Consider the following 18,688-nt stretch of genomic DNA (forward strand, 5'->3'; position numbering starts at 1 on the left):
ACCCTTGACCAAAGGGAAACACATTAGTGAGCGACATTTTTGACCCAGCTTTCACCCTGTGTATGTTTTCTAAACCATCACTCAGGAAAATGAAACTGAAGAAACAGTTGCATTTTTGCTCGGCAGGAGATCAGGGCTGTGACAGCCACTTGAATTCGGAGACAGGGTTCAAAAAGGAAAGCACATAAAAAGAGCTTCAATATCTGTAAAAATATTCTCTCCTGGCCAACTCTCTTGCTGAATAGGAACTGAGCCAGATTCTGAAGACCTGCCAGAGAATAACCACTAGAAGGTAGAAAAGCTGAACAGAGTTTGCAGAGGTTACATGTAGTTGGGGAGAAGGTGGAGAGAGATCCGGCCCAGAGGGGTATTGGCTACTACCACAGGCTTTCAGTTGATCACAGGTCTCAGAAGGACCACAAGCTAGGAATCAAAGCTGCACCTTAAGCATGAGGGCTGTGCCTCAACGGTAATGGCAAATCAAAAACCAAACTTTGACAGGATCAAGGGAACCCACAAGTAAATGAACTGTCCACCAGAAAACAATTTAACAGTCTCTTGAGGAAGAACCTCTACAACTTATAATCCATAATGTCTGGCAAAATATAGTTACTATACATGTAGTACTAAGCAAGTGTAAAAGCAGGAAAAAGTTACAGATAATTGAGAGAAAAAAAATCAATAGAAACAGATCAATAGAAGATCCAGATTTAGGAGTCAGCAGACAAGGACTTAGTGTAAAAAATGGATGTTGTGTTATTTAGGGTTCTCTGGAAAAACAGAACCAATAAGGTGTGTGTGTGTGTGTGTGTGTGTGTGTGTGTGTGCGCGCGCGCAGAGGGAGAGAGAAAAAGATTTATTATAAGGAGTTGGCTCATGTAACTATAGAGGCTAAAAAGTCTATATACAGAAAAACTGATGGTGTAAGTTCCAGTCTGAGTGTGAGTCCACAGGCAGAAGAAGACCTATGTTCCAGGTTGAAGAGAGGCAGAGAAAGAATTCTTATTGTCTTTTTTGGTTTGTTGGTTTCTAACTCTGTCACCCAAGCTGGAGTGCAGTGCTGCGATCATAGCTCACTGTAGCCTCGAACTCCTGGGCTCAAGCGATCCTCCTGCCCCCGCTTCTTCAGTAGCTAGGCCTACAAGCATGTGCCACCACACCCAGCTAATTGTTTTCTTACTTTTTTGTATAAACAGGGGTCTCACTGGCCTCTTACTTAGGTTTTGATTCTATTCAGACCTTTAACAGATTCCATGAGGCCCACACACATTAGGAAAGACAATCTGCTTCACTCAGTCTACCCCTTCAAATATTAATCTCATTTGGAAACACTCTCCTAGACACACCCAGAAATTGTGTTTAACCAAATATCTGGGCACCATGTGACCCACTCAAGTTGACACATAAAATTAACCATCATAGATGGAAATATGGGAAATTTCAAAATATCTCTGTGTGTGTATTCACACATAAATTGCACATAAGACATTTATCATAGACCATATGATAGACCATATCCTAGGCTCATAGAAGAAATCTCAACAAATTTCAAATGATTTAGATCATACATTATATGTTCTTTCACCACTACGGAATTGAGTGCTCAATAACAGAAAGATAAATATAAAATAGAAAAGCAACACACCTCAAATAATCCATGAGTCAAGGAAGAAATCACAATGGGAAGTAGAAAATATTTAGAGCTGAAAGATAAAGAAAACACAATAAACCAAACTTGTGTCACGCACCAGAGAGTGCTTTGAGGAATACTAATAGCTTTCAATACATATATCAGAAAAGAAAAAGAGTGAAAATCACTGATTTAAGCCTCCAATTCAAAAAATTAGGAGAACTGTAAATAAACCCAAGTTTTAGAAGAAGGAAATAATATAATAGCAGAAATCAATGAAATATAGAAAGTCAACAGAGTTGCTTCTTAGAAAAATTTAATAAAATTAATAAACCCCTAGCTAGACTGATCAAAGAAGGAAAAAGGAGAAAACACAATGTACCAGTATCAAGCATAGAAAAGGAGAAATCACACAGATCTTAGGGATATTTAAAAGATAATAAAAGGACACTGTGAAAAACTTCATACATGAAGTGAATTCTCCCTAACATTTAAGAAAAAACTAAACCAATTTTATACAAACACTTCAAGAGAGAGAATACAAAGAGGGAATATGTTCCAACTCATTCTATGAGTCCATCTGAATGTTGATTTTTAAATCTACAAGTACATTATAAAAAAAAGGAAACCATAGACCAATATATTTCATGAACATAGAAGAAAACTTTAGTAAATCAAATGCAAGTATGTATGCCATAACCTCGAACATAAAACACCTTTATATAAATCTAATGAGAGATGTATGAGACCTTTGTACTGAAAACTGCAAAACATTAATGAAAAAATGTTTGAAGGACTTAAGTAGATAGGGTGTTTCCTATTCATTGATTGGAAAACTCAATGTTGCTAGGATGTCAATTCTGCCAAAATTGGCCTATAGATTCAATGTAATTTCAGTTAAAATCTCATTGGTTTTTCTTTTGGGGGGGATGGAAGATAGAAATTGCAAACTGATTCTAAAATTAAGACAGTGCAGTACTTGTACTAGAATACACAAATAGGCCAGTACAATAGAAAGAAAAGTCCAGAAACAGACCCACAAATCTCCCACAGCTTATTGGGGTAGGAGGAAACTCCACTGCATTAGTGGGAAAACGTATGTGGTGCTGGGTCAACTTGACAGCCATATGGAAAACAAGAAGAACAAGAAACCTTGACCTCTTACTTTAGGAAAGCTGAGACAATGAAGTTTCTAAAAGAAATATAAGAGAATATTTTCATGAGCTTAGAAGAGGCAAATATTTCTTAGATATGACACCAAAACCATTATTTAAAAAGTAAAATAATAAAATAATTACACATCTTTTTTTTTTTTAATAGTCTCGCTCTATTGCTGGGGCTAGAGTGCCGTGGCGTCAGCCTAGCTGGCAGCAACCTCAAATTCCTGGGCTCAAGCAATCCTCCTGCCTCAGCCTCCAGAGTACAGGTGCACACCGCCATGACTGGCTAATTTTTTTGATTTTTACTAGAGTCAGGGCCTCACTCTTGTTCAGGCTGGTCTTGAACTCCTGACCTCAAGTGATCCTCACACCTTGACCTCTCGGAGTGCTAGGATTACAGGTATGAGCCACTGCACCAGGATAAATAATTACACGTCATTAACAGAACTTTTATTCATGAAAAGACACAACCAGTGGGGAAAAAGAACCACAGAATAGGAAGAAGATACTTGCAATGTTTATATCTAACAAAGGACTCACATCGAGCATATATAAAAAATTATATAAACTAATAAGGAGACACAAGGAACCCAGTAAAATGATAGATAAAAGACTTGAACTTCACCAAAAAGAATGTTAAAATCCAAAATAAACATGAACAGTGCTCAATATCATTAGTCAGCAAAGAATTACAAAGTAAAAGTACAATGAGATAACACTTCAACAGAATGGCTGAAGTAAAAAGACTGAAAATACCAATTGTTTGGCAATAATGTGGAAGCTGAAGCTCTCTTACATTGCCTCTAATAATGTCAGTGTGCACAACCACTTTGGAAAAATATTTGGCAGTATTTTATAAAACTAAAACCACATATATGCCTATAACCAGAAATTCCACTCCTAAGGATGAGTGCTTATGTCCTACGAAAGACACGTTAAAATGATAATAGACATATAAAATGATATTCATAACAACTTTATTCATAGTAGACAAAGATTGGAAACAATTCAACTCTATCAATATTAGAATGAAAGTAAAGCTTGTAGTTATACAATAGAGTCCTACAGAGAAACGAAAGATAATGAATGACTACTACATGCAACAATATTAATGAATCTTCCAGACAAAATATTGAGTGAGGCAGTCAGAAACAAGAATACATAATGTATTACTCCATTTATATGAAGGTCAAAATAGAAAAGACATATCTAGGGTGCTAGCAGTCAGAATAATAGTTACATCTGAGGGCAGGGAGATTCTGACTGGGAAGAATAATTAAATAAGCAATTGAAGATATTAAATAATACCATGAGTAGGAAAATCACTCAGAAAACAGATGAACAAATAGCAAGTGAAAAAAAGAACTGAAATAATTAGATTAAGAACTTGAGAAAAGGCAAAGCAGCTCAGAAATAAAGATTAAATTACTAGATGCCCAAAGGAGAATATGATGACCAAAAAGTGCAATAAGAGACATAACAAATAGAAATGACAAAAGCCAAAAATGAGGAAGCAGAGAGAAAAGGATATGAATATTATCTAACACAGATGGAATCAGAAGAAAAATCTAACAAGAAGATTACATTTCTCAAGAAGAAAAATCAAATAATAGATTAGAACTAATACAGAAAACTATAATCAAGAAAACTTTTTTGGAAAAAAAAGAAATTACGAATCTACATATTGAAAGGGTACATTGCACATATATATGAAACATAGACTGCAAGGTATATCCTAACAAATTATTATAATTTATGGGGGAAAAAATCTTCTGGACTGCCAGGAAAAATGACCAAAACACCTATAAAGGGAAGAAAATGCTTTCATTTTTTGGCGTGGATGCGGAGAGACAGGTACACTCATACACTGCTGGTGGGAATGCAAACTAGTGCAAGCCCTATGGAAAGCAATATGGAGATACCTTAAACAGATTCAAGTAGACCTACCATTTGATCCAGCAATTCCATTATTGGGCATATACCCAGAAGAACAAAAGTCATTCTTTAATAAAGACACCTGTACCCGAATGTTTATAGCAGCACAATTCACAATCGCAAAGATGTGGAAACAACCCAAGTGCCCATCAATCCACGAATAGATTAGTAAACTGTGGTATATGTATACCATGGAGTACTACTCAGCTATAAGAAATAACGATGATACGACATCTCTTTGGTTCTCCTGGAGAGAGCTGGAACCCATTATACTAAGTGAAGTATCCAAAGAATGGAAAAACAAGCATCACATGTACTCACCAGAAAACTGGTTTCCCTGATCATCACCTAAATGTACATCGGGGAAGGATACCAATTGGATATCAGACTGGGATGGGGGGGTGAGGGGAGGGGATGGGTGTATGCCTACATGACGAGTGCGTTGCGCACCCTCTGGGGAATGGTCATGCTTGAAGGTGCAGACCCGGGGAGGTGGGGGGGGAGGGGATGGAGGTATGACTACATGATGAGTGCCAGGCGCACTGTCTGGAGAATGAGAACAGACGCACTTGGGACTCTGACTCAGGGGGATGGGCAGGACAAGGACAATGTATATGACCTGAACTTATGTACCCCCATGACGAGCTGAAATAAAAAAAATACAATAAAATAAAATAAAATAAAAAGGGAAGAAAATGAAGTTGGCATGAGACTTCTTGACAGCAACATCTACTTCTAAGAACATAATGGAGGAGCATTTACCAGAAAACAAGGAAAGAAAGTGCACAGTGAGGCCTTTATAACCAAGCAAGCTTCCTTCACACATCCAAGCTGCAGAGAAGCAGTTTTGAACAGGCCAAAATCTCCAGGGATATTGACCCGTGAGTTCTTTCTGAGGAATCTTGTACCTGGGAAAACTGGTAAAAAGAGATTAGTAACGAGCATTTAATATAGTTAGTTGAATATCTAAGACTAATACAAACGTGAGATAAGGACAAAAGGACGATATATAAACATCACATTCTAAAAAATTTAGAAACAGGCCGGGCGCGGTGGCTCACGCCTGTAATCCTAGCCCTCTGGGAGGCCGAGGCAGGTGGATTGCTCGAGGTCAGGAGTTCGAGACCAGCCTGAGCAAGAGAGAGAGACCCCCATCTCTACTAAAAATAGAAAGAAATGATCTAGACAGCTAAAAGTACATATAGAAAAAAATTAGCTGGGCATGGTGGCGCGTGCCTGTAGTCCCAGCTACTCGCAAGGCTGAGGCAGTATTGCTTAAGCCCAGGAGTTTGAGGTTGCTGTGAGCTAGGCTGACTCCATGGCACTCTAGCCCAGGTAACAGAGCGAGACTCTGTCTCAAAAAAAAAAAAAAAGTTAGAAACAGCACAACTTTAAAAATAGAAAGGAGAAAGAAAGGGAAAAGCATAATTAACTCATTGATTTACTTACAAGTGAGAGCTGAAAAACAGATGACATCATTTCAAGCTCAAATAAAAAAGCAGAAGCCTAAATATATTTAGGCACACAAAGTGAAGGCAAAGAAAGATAATATGTATTAATAATTAAATTTGACCTGCAGAGAGAAGGAGAGAAAGGAAGACGAATTTACAAAACTAATTATATTATTGCTTACAGTAGGAATCCAGTTAATATTTTTCTAAGGGAAATAGGAAACAATGAGTATTATAAAAAGATAATCACTGGGACAAAAATTCAAACATTTCCAATTATTGAAAACAAAAACAGAACTAACAAAAAAGCTACGAAAACAGAATACATGGTAAAAGTTTCTTGTAACTCTTTTAAAAAAAAAATGCTTTAAATTTGCCAGAACTGAGTATAAACATGTAGTGAGTACATATAACTTTATGTTGCCTTGACATCCATTTTTAAATATAAATTTAACTTTTCCATACCAGGGGCAGGGCTCAGCCGCCCTTGACACCGTTTCAGTACCACACCCCTCTGCAAGGCTGCAGCCCAGGCATCTTTCCTGCCAGCAGCCTGGGCTTCCCACTCTTGGCTGCTCCCTTTAAACTGGCCATTCACACATTTGCCTGCAACCTTAAAGTGACCACTTCTCAGTCACAGGTGACCTCCTAGAACTAGCGCCCGCTTGCTTTAAACCCACCAATTAAAGCTCCCCACAGCAAACCTGTTTGGATAAACCCACCAAGTAAAGCTCCCCACAGCAAACCTGTTTGGATAACGCCACGAACCCAATAAAGGTGTCGCCCCCGGCTCCCTTCTCTCTCTGTTTGTGCCCCTGACCTTTGCATGTGTGGCCTCTGGCCATGCCTTGTGCCCTCCAGGGTCTGTAAGTATTAAAAACTTAAATTTTCACACTCTGGTTGTGTCATTGAAGCAGTGCTGGAAACCTGACTCCTGCAGGTGAGGCCACCCCAAAGGGACCCGTGCAGGTGGATCCCACGGGGGTGCCCTTTTGTCCGGGCCTCTCAGCTGCTGGGAAGATAGTGTTAGCAGCGACACTGATAGCTTTATTCAAAACAATTGGCCTACTCGGCAGGATTGCAGTGGCAGCTTGGACACAATTCCAATGTTTGTCCACTGCGAATGGCTCGCTAACTTTCTGTATCAGATGGCCCTAGGACCGGCTGGCGCTGGATCCCACGGCTCTGCGCCACTGAGTACTGCTGCTGTCAGGCGTTGCCTTGGAGATTCCCCTTTAACTGCGGTGGCTGACGGTGGCTCTTGGAGCTGCCGAGCTCCCCCGCAGCTGCAGGGCAGGTTCGTGGAGACCCTAAGCCCCGGGCCACTGTTGGAGGACGTGCTGCCCTGGAGCCGGGTGTGCTGTTCTGGCGACCCGGGGCCTCGCTAGGGATCCGGACCGCCTGCTGTGAACCGGGAAGGCCTGTGTCGGGCCAGAGCCAGCTCTGCCTCCCACTGGCAGGTGACGGGGCACCCAGCTCTTTAGCAACAGGCGGGGAGAGTGTAAAAAAATAAAAAATTAGCCATTCTAAAGATTTTACTCAAAAGAAGAAAAAAAGGGAAAACAGGGACTGATTATCTTACCATAGACTGAACCTTTCTCGAGACAGCCCAGCGCCTAGGGACCCTGGGTCCTTCTCTCCTCCCTCTTCCCCGCTTACCAACCAGAGACAGAAACTAAGAACATTTTCTTCAGGGGACCAAAAGCCTAAAACAAAAAAGAAAGAAAGAAGACAGAGAAGAGACTACCGCTTTAGGTGACTACAAGTCCAAGAAAAAAAAAGGAACTCCAAGTACCGAGCAAACACCAGGTCTAGCGAACATAATGCTAGCCCTGAATCACTTACTGATTTGTGACCAAACCCTTAGACACAGGAAAAAATAAAAAGTAAAGAAATTTTATTTATAATATTTTAATATAAATATATAATAAATAGATAAATGGTATATATAACACATTTTCCATATTTGATAGTTAGAAATTCAAAATTCATATACTAATTCATATACTAAAGAGTTCATATAACAAAAAGATGAAAAAGGGCACTGATTAGCTTTTGTGCTTCTACATCATAGGTCCTAATTTAAATTTACAATTTGTTAAAATGCACTAATTGACAAAAATTCATGAATTTAATATTAGGGCTCAAATTATAATTATACCTGGGCATCCCATTAAATTTAAACACTCTGTTCCTATAATCCTGAGAAGGTGATTGAATATAAAATTTTAAAAATGAGCATGTCTCACTTTAAACCATAGCCTTGCCTAAATTTCCCATAGTCATACACCCATTGCTGTAAAATTTTATATTTTGGGCATAGGTGCTTTGACATAATAGATAATAAATTAAAATTAAAGCAAGTCTTTGACATTTACAAATTGGCTTGATAAAATGAAACCCATGAATCTCCAGTTAAAATAGTTAATATGGTCCAACGTAAGTTGAAATGGGGCCCTCAAAGATTAAAACTAATTACATAAACCTTAAGTGATGGGTACACGAGTGCTCATATTCTATTCTAATGTTTTTCTGTATGTTTGAAAAATGTATTTATTTCCTCTCTCCCATTATGTCTATTGTCTTTTTTTGGAACAAATAAACCTTAATGTCAGTTAGAAATATTTTCAATTACATGTAATGGCAAAGCCAGCTACAGTGGCTTACATAAATTGGGTTTGATTTTTTCACATAGCAAAAAGTCTTGAGGGAAACACATGTCAGCATAAAGTCTATGTGATGTTCTTGGTCTTTTTCTCATCACCGTAACGTGGTAGCAACGGCAGCCGCTGACCACATTCAAATCAGGGCAGAATTCTGCTGGTGCCGGTGGAGGGAGCATTTTGACCAGCCTGGCCAGAGGGAAATCCTCTGCCCTGAAGTTCCCGCTAGGCACCCCCCACCGGCAGAAGAAAAGCAGCCTGGGGCCTGGACTACATTCCTAAGGCAGTTGGGCCAGAAGGGCTGCAGTCCCCGGGCAATTCCTGTGGCTGTGCTGGCTCAGAGCCAGTGGACTCGGGGTGCCCATGATCTAGTGAGACCCAGCACCTGCGGCCACGCCAGTGCCTGTGTCACTCCCTCCTCAACCACCGGCAGTGTGGCTCAGGGAGAGTCTTCTTCCACTTGAGGAAAGGAAAGGGCAGAGCCCAGAGGACTTTGTTTTGCAACTTGGGTACCAGCTCAGCCACAGTAAAATAAAGTTCCAAGCAGACTCCTGAGGCCTCAGTTCCTGGACCCACCCTGGGCCAGAAGGAAACATGCTGCCCTGAAGGGAAGGACCCAGTCCTGGCAGGATTCACCACCTGCTGACTAAAGAGCCCTTGGCCTTTGAAAAAACATCAGAGGTAGCCAGGCAACTGTCACCACTGGCTTTGGATGAGATTTCAGGTGTGACCTGGTGCTGGTGGCCATGATGGAGTGCCCACGTCACCTTTCCCCCAACTCCAGCAGCCCAGCACAGAGAGTGAGGGAGGCGAGTGGGAGACTTTGCCTGATAATTCAGGGAATTCTCTTGTATCTTGCCCAAGCTCACCAACGTGGTACCACCAGGAATCTGCAAGAGTCACAGCATTGCTGGGTTTGGGACACTCCCAGTGCTGATACAGCTGCAGTAACCAGAGACTTAGACAATAACACTCAACTCCTTTGAGTATCTGGAAAGCCTTCTCAAGAAGGATGGGTTCAAACAAGCCAGCCTTTGAAGAGTAAAATAGGCACTTAGCACTTCGATGCTTCGATGTCCGCACATCCACAAACATCCTCAAGCATCAAATTCAAATCAGGCCTACGGAGGAGAAAGAGGCAGCACTAATGCACTTCCGCTCGTGGCTCAGAGGCACGGCTTCTGGCCACCTTTGGCTACATACAAGCCTAGGAGAGTGAGGATTTAGTGTTTTCAGCCTCCGTGGCACAAGCAGACAAAGAAAGGGAGGTCAGGGACAGGGCTCTGGGCTGTCAGTCCATATTGTCTGCCAAAACGTTTGTGGGACCGTCTTATTTTCTCTCTATGTCTCAACTTCTCTTTTATATTTTCTGTGAAAATAAAGAAAATGTAAAAGCTATTGGGACCCAAAAATAACACTTGCAGCCTTGAGAGAGATGTGACTGTGATCTGAGTCATATATGGTTACTACTTCTGTTTCTCCGATTATAGATTAACTCACATTCTTACTTTTCTTGTTTTGTACAATGACTAGAGAGAATTAAATGATGTCAGGGACAAAAACCTCCTGCCTTCTTAGTTAATGACCCTTGTTATAGACTAACTTACCCTTTGTTGTCCTGCTTGGGTTAGACCAGATGACAGAAAACACATGATTATTACACCCTCTGTAAAAAGATATTAAATAGACTCTACCCCAAAGAAACACTGCCTATAACCAAATTGCTATAAGTATGCACCAACCTTGTATGAATAATGTTGTAATCCTGCTGAAAGTTCTTCTGTCTCTGCCTATATAGATGAAATCTCAACTTCCCTACTTCCACATGCTGACTTCATTCCTTTGGAGTTGGTGTTTCTGGTTGGTCCATCCTCATAGTTTGTGCTTGAATAAACACTTTCTCTTTTTCTATCTCTTTTTTTAAAATAAACTCTTTAAATTAGATTCTGACCCTTTTGGTTATTTTAGGTTGACATTTCCATTGTTTTATTTCTTTGCAGAATTCTGGAAAATTTATTTAGATCTATATTTTATTTCAGATTTTTTTCTTTAGTTTCATCTAATCTACTATTTTAAAGTTTATTTTTGAAATTTTAATTTTAGTAAGAGTTGTATTTCCAGATGTTTTATCTACTTGTATTCTTTCCTTATGGTTTCAATATCTTCTTTTAGCTCCTTTAACCATTTTTTTATTGATATCAAGAGAGAAATGGCCGGGCGCGGTGGCTCACGCCTGTAATCCTAGCCCTCTGGGAGGCCAAGGCAGGTGGATCGCTCGAGGTCAGGAGTTCAAGACTAGCCTGAGTGAGACCCCGTCTCTACTAAAAATAGAAATAAAAATTATCTGGACAACTAAAAATATATATAGAAAAAATTAGCCGGGCATGGTGGTGCATGCCTGTAGTCCCAGGTACTCGGGAGGCTGAGGCAGGAGGATCGCTTAAGCCCAGGAGTTTGAGGTTGCTGTGAGCTAGGCTGATGCCACGGCACTCATCCTAGCCTGGGCAACAAAGTGAGACTCTGTCTCAAAAAAAAAAAAAAAGAGAGAGAGAGAAATGCCTTTTTTCTATTCTCATTTGCAGGATGGTGGAGGGCTGGGGATTGTATCTCCCAGTGTACTCCGGGCCCTTATCTCCTTCTGGGAATATAGAGAAATTTGATTGCAAATTTGAGAGAATGCCTGGGATGCCTGGTTCATCTCTGCCCTCTTTCCTCTTGGGGACAAGCTTCCCAAAGGGTGAGATGTTCTCTGCAGCTCTTTTGGGACAAGCTCTCCCAGTCATGTGCCCCAGAACTACCTGCAACAGGGTGGGTAATGTCTGTCTACCTCTGGGCTTCAGTATTAGGAAGCATAATTGCTGCGAGTGATAAACCACATCCTCCAACTTAGCTGTGTGCGATGTCTTGCTGCAGGTGGTATTTCAGCCTCCATCTGCCACTTTTAATTACTTTTATTGTTTGTTTGTTTTTCTGAAACAGATGGGGAAAACTTCAAAGACCCCAAACTTACTTTATATTTTGCTATTATATATATTTTATATATTTATACATTCCATAATATTATATATTCTCTCTATAGATTTTATATATTTTGTTATTATCTTAAGTTCTTAAAGAACTGATGCTCCTCCTTCTGTGTTGCTGACTCGCTGTGGTGGAAGTTTTCTTCCTGTGTTTTTACAATTTCTCACTGTAAACTCATCCAATCAAAGCTTAGTTTTCTACTGGCGTCTGTGAGGCTGGGGAGACTGAAGCATCCACACATCCAGAATGAAGTCATGTATGTTTCTGTCAGGTGTTGAGGGATAGCACTTGCCTTGGGCCAATTTTTATGGTAATTTCACATCTCTGGGTCTCTCCCATGATGCTATGAAGATCTGGACTCTATGTAGAGCACAGACTGGAATTTCATTTCTTTCTGACTTCTCTTCTTCCCACGCAGACCCACTAGAGTTAAACTTCCTTGCTGTGTCCCTGGGCAAAGTTTCTAAGATTCTCTTTCATGGGGGCTGCAGACTTTCAAAGGTTCTGGCTTCATGCAGGGGTCTCAGGGTTACCTCTTTCCCTCAAGTAAGCTTCCTGCCTCTGAGTCTACCCCAGCATGGAGGTCAACCCCCAAGTCCCTACTATTAAAGTTGAGGACTTGTCCCTGCCCTTTTTCCTCTTGGGGGGAACAAGATTCCCAAAGGGTGAGGTGTTCTTTGGCTGGAATCCACTTTATCCATGATACCATTTTAACTGGGATGTTTGCATGTATCTTTTTAAACTGAAATTTTGCTGCAGCTTCTTTCTTATGCTATCTTGTCAGGTTTTAGATCAGAGTCGTGTTCATATTCTGTAAAATCAATGTGAAAACATTTCCAATACAGCAATGACCCGAGACAAGCAGCCTGCTATTACACAAATTAAGAAACATCCCACGGGCCTTCACCCAGGCCCTGGTTTTCAAATAGAAGCAGCCAAAGTCCTCATCTTGGGGCAGGCGAGGGGGAGTAAACAGAACACCACATCTTACCATGTTAAATATTTCAACCTCACTTATGGTGTTATGCTCCATAATCCTTTTTAGAGCAAGGGAATTATTTGATATTGAAAAGAAAAAGCTAATAAAGTTAACTGGACCTACATTTTTTGTAGGAAATTATGTAACTACTTTAACAATTTTTTCAATGATTATTGCTTATTTAGGTTTTCCATTTCAATTCTAACTCATGTTTCCTAAGAAAATCATGTTTTAAAGAGATTTCCAAATTTATCAAAATAGTATATATCATATATTTCCCTAAAAATACTCTTCTCCAAAGCTGTTTTATATCCTTCTTGGGCTTGCAGCTTGCTCTTATTTTGGCCTTTCTGGTTTTTATGCTTCCTTGAGAATTCTTTTGACTTGTTTTTATCTACGTGGACTACGTTTATTCTCCATTCTCACCCCTTATTTGGAATTTAGTATGCTTGGTTTAATTTATACTATCAGTTACATTTTGTTTGATACCCAAAATTAGATACCTTTATTTTTCAATGGCAACCTTGCAAAGTGTCTGTCGATACCCTTCTAAATAAGATGAAAACTTTTAATATGCTTTTACTTTCTCTAACCACTTCCAATTCCCAGGCATAATGAGAGTTTTTTTACGTATCTTCACTCTTCATGATTTTTAGATTTTTGCTTTGCTTTATATGATTCCTTTGACTTGACAGTTTTTAACTAGTAATTAACCAGCCATTCCTGTTATCATTTTCCTCATTTTTTTATTCCTTCATTTTTTACCTTTATGAGTTGAATGTTTTGGTCAGCTGGAATAGGCCTTTGGGGTAGGGTGTAGGTCGTGTGTGTGCGTGTGTGGTTTCTAAAGAAGGTACTATTTCTTACATTCCAAAATCCAGTGCCCCACTACCTATTGCTTGCATTATTTGTTATATTGTTAAAAATCATAATCACTGAATGGCTAGAAAAAAATAATGGTCTTTAGTGGGGCTGCAGCCACTTCAGAAAGCAGTTTCCTCAGAGTGCTGTGACCTGTCCACTTTCTAGTTGGCAAAGACTCCAATTTCTTAGGTATTGATTGATTCACAGTGAGCAGGAACAGAAATCTACCTTCTTCCTGCTACTCCTTGAAAGTACGTCTTTTATATGTCCAGCTCTTCCTACTACGTCTGGCACATGGCAGGTACTCAATGAATGTTTATTAAATGAGCGCATTAGTATCAATTCTACCTCAGCCAAATTTGGCATACAGCCATGACTCTACAGTCCCCTATTCCTGCTCTAGCCAAGGCCATTATAGTCCATCTTTTCCTTCAACTTTCTCCACACTACAGGTTTTTGCTGTTTTCCTAAGAGACCTGATCATGAGCCACCCCTTTCTTTAAAACCACCAATGGCTCTCTAATGTCAAACTCTTTAGAGAACTTTGACTACTTTTCTAGCTCCATCTTGTTTTATAAACTGCCCACTTGAACCTGTTCCCTGAACAGGCCTCCCCATTCACACATCTGTATTTTTCCAATCCCCACTCCCTGTACTTTTGAGTACCCTTTCTCACGTACACACCTGGGAAAAATCTCACCCCTCAAACCCTCAAATGTCACCAGACTCTCTCTTCATGGCCCGATAGCAAGAAGTACCCCCTTACTGTCCACATAGTACTTTAAACATAACGTAAGAGATTTTAGTACATTAATTGCACTTCAGTTGTTTACCTCCACTTCAGACTAAGAATTCCTTAGAGCAAAGAGCAATTATTTACCTTTTCATACCAAACTATATTTATAATGCTTAGTATTTACTAGTAGCAACTACTAGAGCACCTTAATAGGAACTCAAAATGCCTAATTCTAACCCCAGACAATATACCTCCCTAAACTAAACTGGAAGCCCAATCACAGCCTTTCCCCTAGGAAACGTGTGGACTTGGTAATAGAACCTCTCCCGAGAAAAGCTCCCCCAAACACTGAATTTTGCATTCATTTTGGTGTTCGTGGACCCAGTAAGCAAATTCTACCTAGTCACAAAATATTGTGACTGGAAATTGACATTCTCTTCTCACAAAATAGGAAAGTTGGCACAGTAGATCAGGCTGTGACTACACAAAATCAATTCTAATACTGGCTCCTACACTTGGCATAAGCTAATACTTAAGCTCAAACACATGAACTCCCAATTTTTAAAATGTGAATAATATCTACTTAGCTAATTTGTTTTGCTTTATTGAAAACTGATAAAGCATATTCCACAATGTGGCCATAGAACTGTATTTCTAATTATAACTTGTGTCATGTAACTGGCAATGGAATCTCCCATCACCAGGATAGAGGTAACAGTTGTCACTTGCCACTTGCAAATGGAACAGGAAAGACATTAGTCAAATACCTGCATTATGGGGACTGTTTGTACTTAAAAGAAACATAAATTCTTCTTAAATGTTTTATATAATTTGTTTTCAATTCATTCAAATTAGTATTTTACTTTATGTGTTCTAGGTTTATCTTTTTTAAAATTTTATTATTTTTTAGGCCAGTCAAGTGAAGCAGCGGGAGTGAAGGAACGAAAGAATCTGTAACTGGTTGTGATCAATTAGTTGTAAACACCACTGCACTTGGACCAGCCTAAGGGTCCTAGGTTTATCTTATAGCACCAAGTTTGCTGGCTTTTCACAAGGGTACATGAATAGATTCATGGCACTCACATCATCAGAATTCACTTTATTTTCATTTCTTCAGTATTAGGTACTCTTCGTAAACATACCTACCAGACTGCACCTGACGTGTTTCAATCAAGTTAAGTTTCTTTTCCTAAATGGCTGTTAACTTGAGAATCTAAAATTAGGTATAAACTATTACCTCCCATCCTAAACCACATAAAGCAATACAAGGAAAAACAGGCTTCAGAGTTTTCTCCAGATATTTAATGCAAGATGCAGTGTAGCCATATTCCAGTAGGGGTGCTGTAGCCCTACAGAATCAAACAAAAGTATTACAACATAGCTGAAGGCCTTACATAGATGTATTTCTGTTTTTAATTGCTCTAACACACAGTTTGATAAATAAGGTTATCTCTTGTGCTTTTTCTACTTTTGGCAGTTACACACTTTAAATATAGATGAGACACAAAATAAACTACTGGTTTAAGAGTTCTAAGTACTGTTTTTACTATAGACCTTCTTTTTCACCAGTTTAGATGGGAGGACCCAGCCTTTGGTATAAATAACTTATTTCCATGAAAATATTTAAAGGATATCATTAGTGTTCACTGCCAGCTGTGTGTTCTTTTGGTAAGGGAGTGGCTAGGGCCTCTTTACTCTCAGTAAGTGCTCTGGGCTGATGTATAAACACACTAAATTTAACACCCTGGTTGTTTGCAGCTCTGACAAAACCACTATTGGCAGTCATTGTGATGGCTTTTAGGGTGTCTCCTGTCCCAAAAATCGTTAATGAGCGGCTATTAATTTTCGAACTGGCCACTAGTCTCAAGGCACGCTCAGAAGGCTGGTCTGGAACCACATTAATTCGCTTAATTAGCGTAGTGGCTCTCTCTCTCTCCCCAGGTCCTCCTAAGGTATCTAGAATGGACTGAAAATCTTTGACAGCAGATTCACAAGCAAACAACTCTTTGTCCTTCATAAATGCCTCCAGCTGAGGTAGAACCTGCTCTTTTCTCTCTTGCTCTGCTTGTTCTGTGAGCACTTTTTCTTTGAAAACGAAGTGGCAGCCTCCATAGCTGAGGGCAGATACATATGTGATTAAAGTAGTAATGTCCAGATTTACTCTTCGGCACACATCAACCTTAATCTCTGTTGGAAACGCAACACTTGCCAGTATATTTTCTCGGTCTACTCTGGTCACCTGCAAAAGTTCAGGGCCCTCTTCATCTGATTCACTCTCACTTAATTGGAGCTCCTCAGGGTGATCTAACAGAGAGTTGACTGCTACTATGTCTCCTCTGACAGATATGCCCATTTCTTTCAGCTTCTCTGCCATGGGGCTGGAGACACTGTTGTAAAATGCAAAGATAATGTGAGGGTTGCTATACTGTACTGGCTGCTGGTGACTGGCCTGGAGGAAGTCTTCAGCCTGCTCAATGATGCTTTTGTCACCATACTGGCCCCTGCCCAGCCAGATATTATGCAGAGCTTCAGCCTTTCGGCCAATGGCTTTCACCCAAGTATGACCACCATTTGCAACCACATCCACCACAAGAGTCTGCTTTTCTCCCAACGTATCTGTGTAACCAAAGACATGAAGAACACTAACAACTTCTTCCAGGTTTTCTGCTGATTCCACAATGGCTCTCAGGTGTGTTAGATTAGTGCTCTGTAAATGGGATTCTTTAATAGCTACTTTCCCAGCTTCTACTTTCTGTAAGAATTTTAATTCTGCCTTCAATTTGCTGCACAGCTTTGCACCACCTTCAATGCCACCTTTTCTTGATCTAGAAAGTGATTCTGCTCTCTTGATCAGTTCCTTGGCTATGGCGATTCGTTCACAGAGCATGGAGTGTGCAGACATGCTGACAGCATTATTCCTTTCCTATGAAAAGAGAAGAAACAAGGCAAATTTGGACACTCTTCCAAAATTATTACAATCAATTCTTCACTGCAGATTAAAAACTTGAATCTAGCAACAAAACTCACATAGGCTGAGTCTATGAACCTGTGCTTCCGTATGTCTGATTTTGGAGTGACTCCCTCCCCTGATAGCTAAGGAAAGGATGGCAGCTATACTTTTGAACTCTTCCTCAGGTATATTGGATTCTGACACACTTTAGACTTTCATTTCTTCAGCTTGATGGCCATGGGGTACATGGCCTGTCCTAGGTCAGGATAAAATGCAGGAATTTGGCAATCTGCTGTATAAAGAATCCCCTTATGTTTCTCAGCAGCCTCACTGATTGACTGTAGAAAAATTTTAATAGGCTTGGAAAGTCAAGATAAAATGCTTAAAACAAAAATATCCACACAGACTGGCTGGTTAGCAAATTGTCGAAAGCAACAGAATCTCTCCTCAACAGACCGTACTCAGCTTCTCTAACCTTCCTCGCCTCCTCCAGAGCTGGTCTCCTTTAACCGGCTGCCTCACGATCTCCCCCGGGGCACAGGATACTTAAACGCCAAGCAATCAAGACTGCCTCATTTCTGAATTTGACGTCAACCCAGCATATTTTAAAAGACCAAAGGAGCCCATCAGCTAGCCTCCCACTACAACGGGAAAATCCGAAGATTAAACTCCAAGGGTGCACCCCGCGGCGGCGGGGCGGGCGGCGCGGAGCCCTAGAGCGCAGGTCGCCGGTGGCGAGATGGGCGGGCCAGAGGGCGGCGGGGCCTTCCTGGTGGGCATGAGGCCCCTCGGGCCCTGCCCCTCGCCTGTACAGCTGGGCCCTGCCAGGCAGGGACGGGGTCAGAGACCCCCACTGCTAGCGCCAAGGCTCAGAGGCGCGGCGCAGAGAGCGCGCAGCCGACCCTCCCCGCCAGGCCGGCCTGGCCCGGCCCCTCTGGCCTCAGGAGCGGCGCCCCGCTCCCTGCCTCCCCGCCTCGCTCCCCGCTTCCTCACCGGCAGTGCCCAGGACCGCGAGCGCGAGCAAGCGGGCGCGTGCACACAGAGGCCGAGACCCGCCGGGAGACGTCGCCAGGGCAGCACCCAGCCAACTCGGGCAGCACCCAGCCAACTCAGGCGCCGAGGCCGCTCCGCCAGCGCGACCACGCCGCCCCGAGCGCCTACTGCGTCACATGGTTCCGGGCCGGGTGACGCCGAAGCCGCGATTCCCAGGCGGCAGCGCGGCCTCCCGAGCGGGGTTGACGCTAACGCGGAGGCCATATTTGTTGAGGGCACTTGGCTTCTCCCGCCTTCGCCGCA

The 18,688-nt window shown here is 41.3% G+C and overlaps 1 protein-coding gene across 1 annotated transcript; it reads right to left on the minus strand.

Moving 5' to 3' along the window:
- Positions 1–15,726: 15,726 nt before the first annotated feature.
- Positions 15,727–18,575, minus strand: C11H7orf25 (chromosome 11 C7orf25 homolog). Its single transcript, XM_045564938.1, has 2 exons — positions 18,386–18,575; positions 15,727–17,365 (listed from the first exon to the last, which is right to left on the minus strand). Exon 2 carries the CDS (start codon positions 17,342–17,344, stop codon positions 16,079–16,081), a length of 1,266 nt encoding a protein of 421 aa, XP_045420894.1. The 5' UTR covers positions 17,345–17,365; positions 18,386–18,575; the 3' UTR covers positions 15,727–16,078.
- Positions 18,576–18,688: the final 113 nt, after the last annotated feature.

The sequence above is a fragment of the Lemur catta genome, chromosome 11, assembly GCF_020740605.2.
Source record: "Lemur catta isolate mLemCat1 chromosome 11, mLemCat1.pri, whole genome shotgun sequence".
Lineage (NCBI taxonomy): Eukaryota > Metazoa > Chordata > Mammalia > Primates > Lemuridae > Lemur > Lemur catta.

Bases quoted from the DNA above. Each gene is read 5' to 3' on its own strand.
- C11H7orf25 (XM_045564938.1), bottom strand. From the start codon at position 17,344: ATGTCTGCACACTCCATGCTCTGTGAACGAATCGCCATAGCCAAGGAA.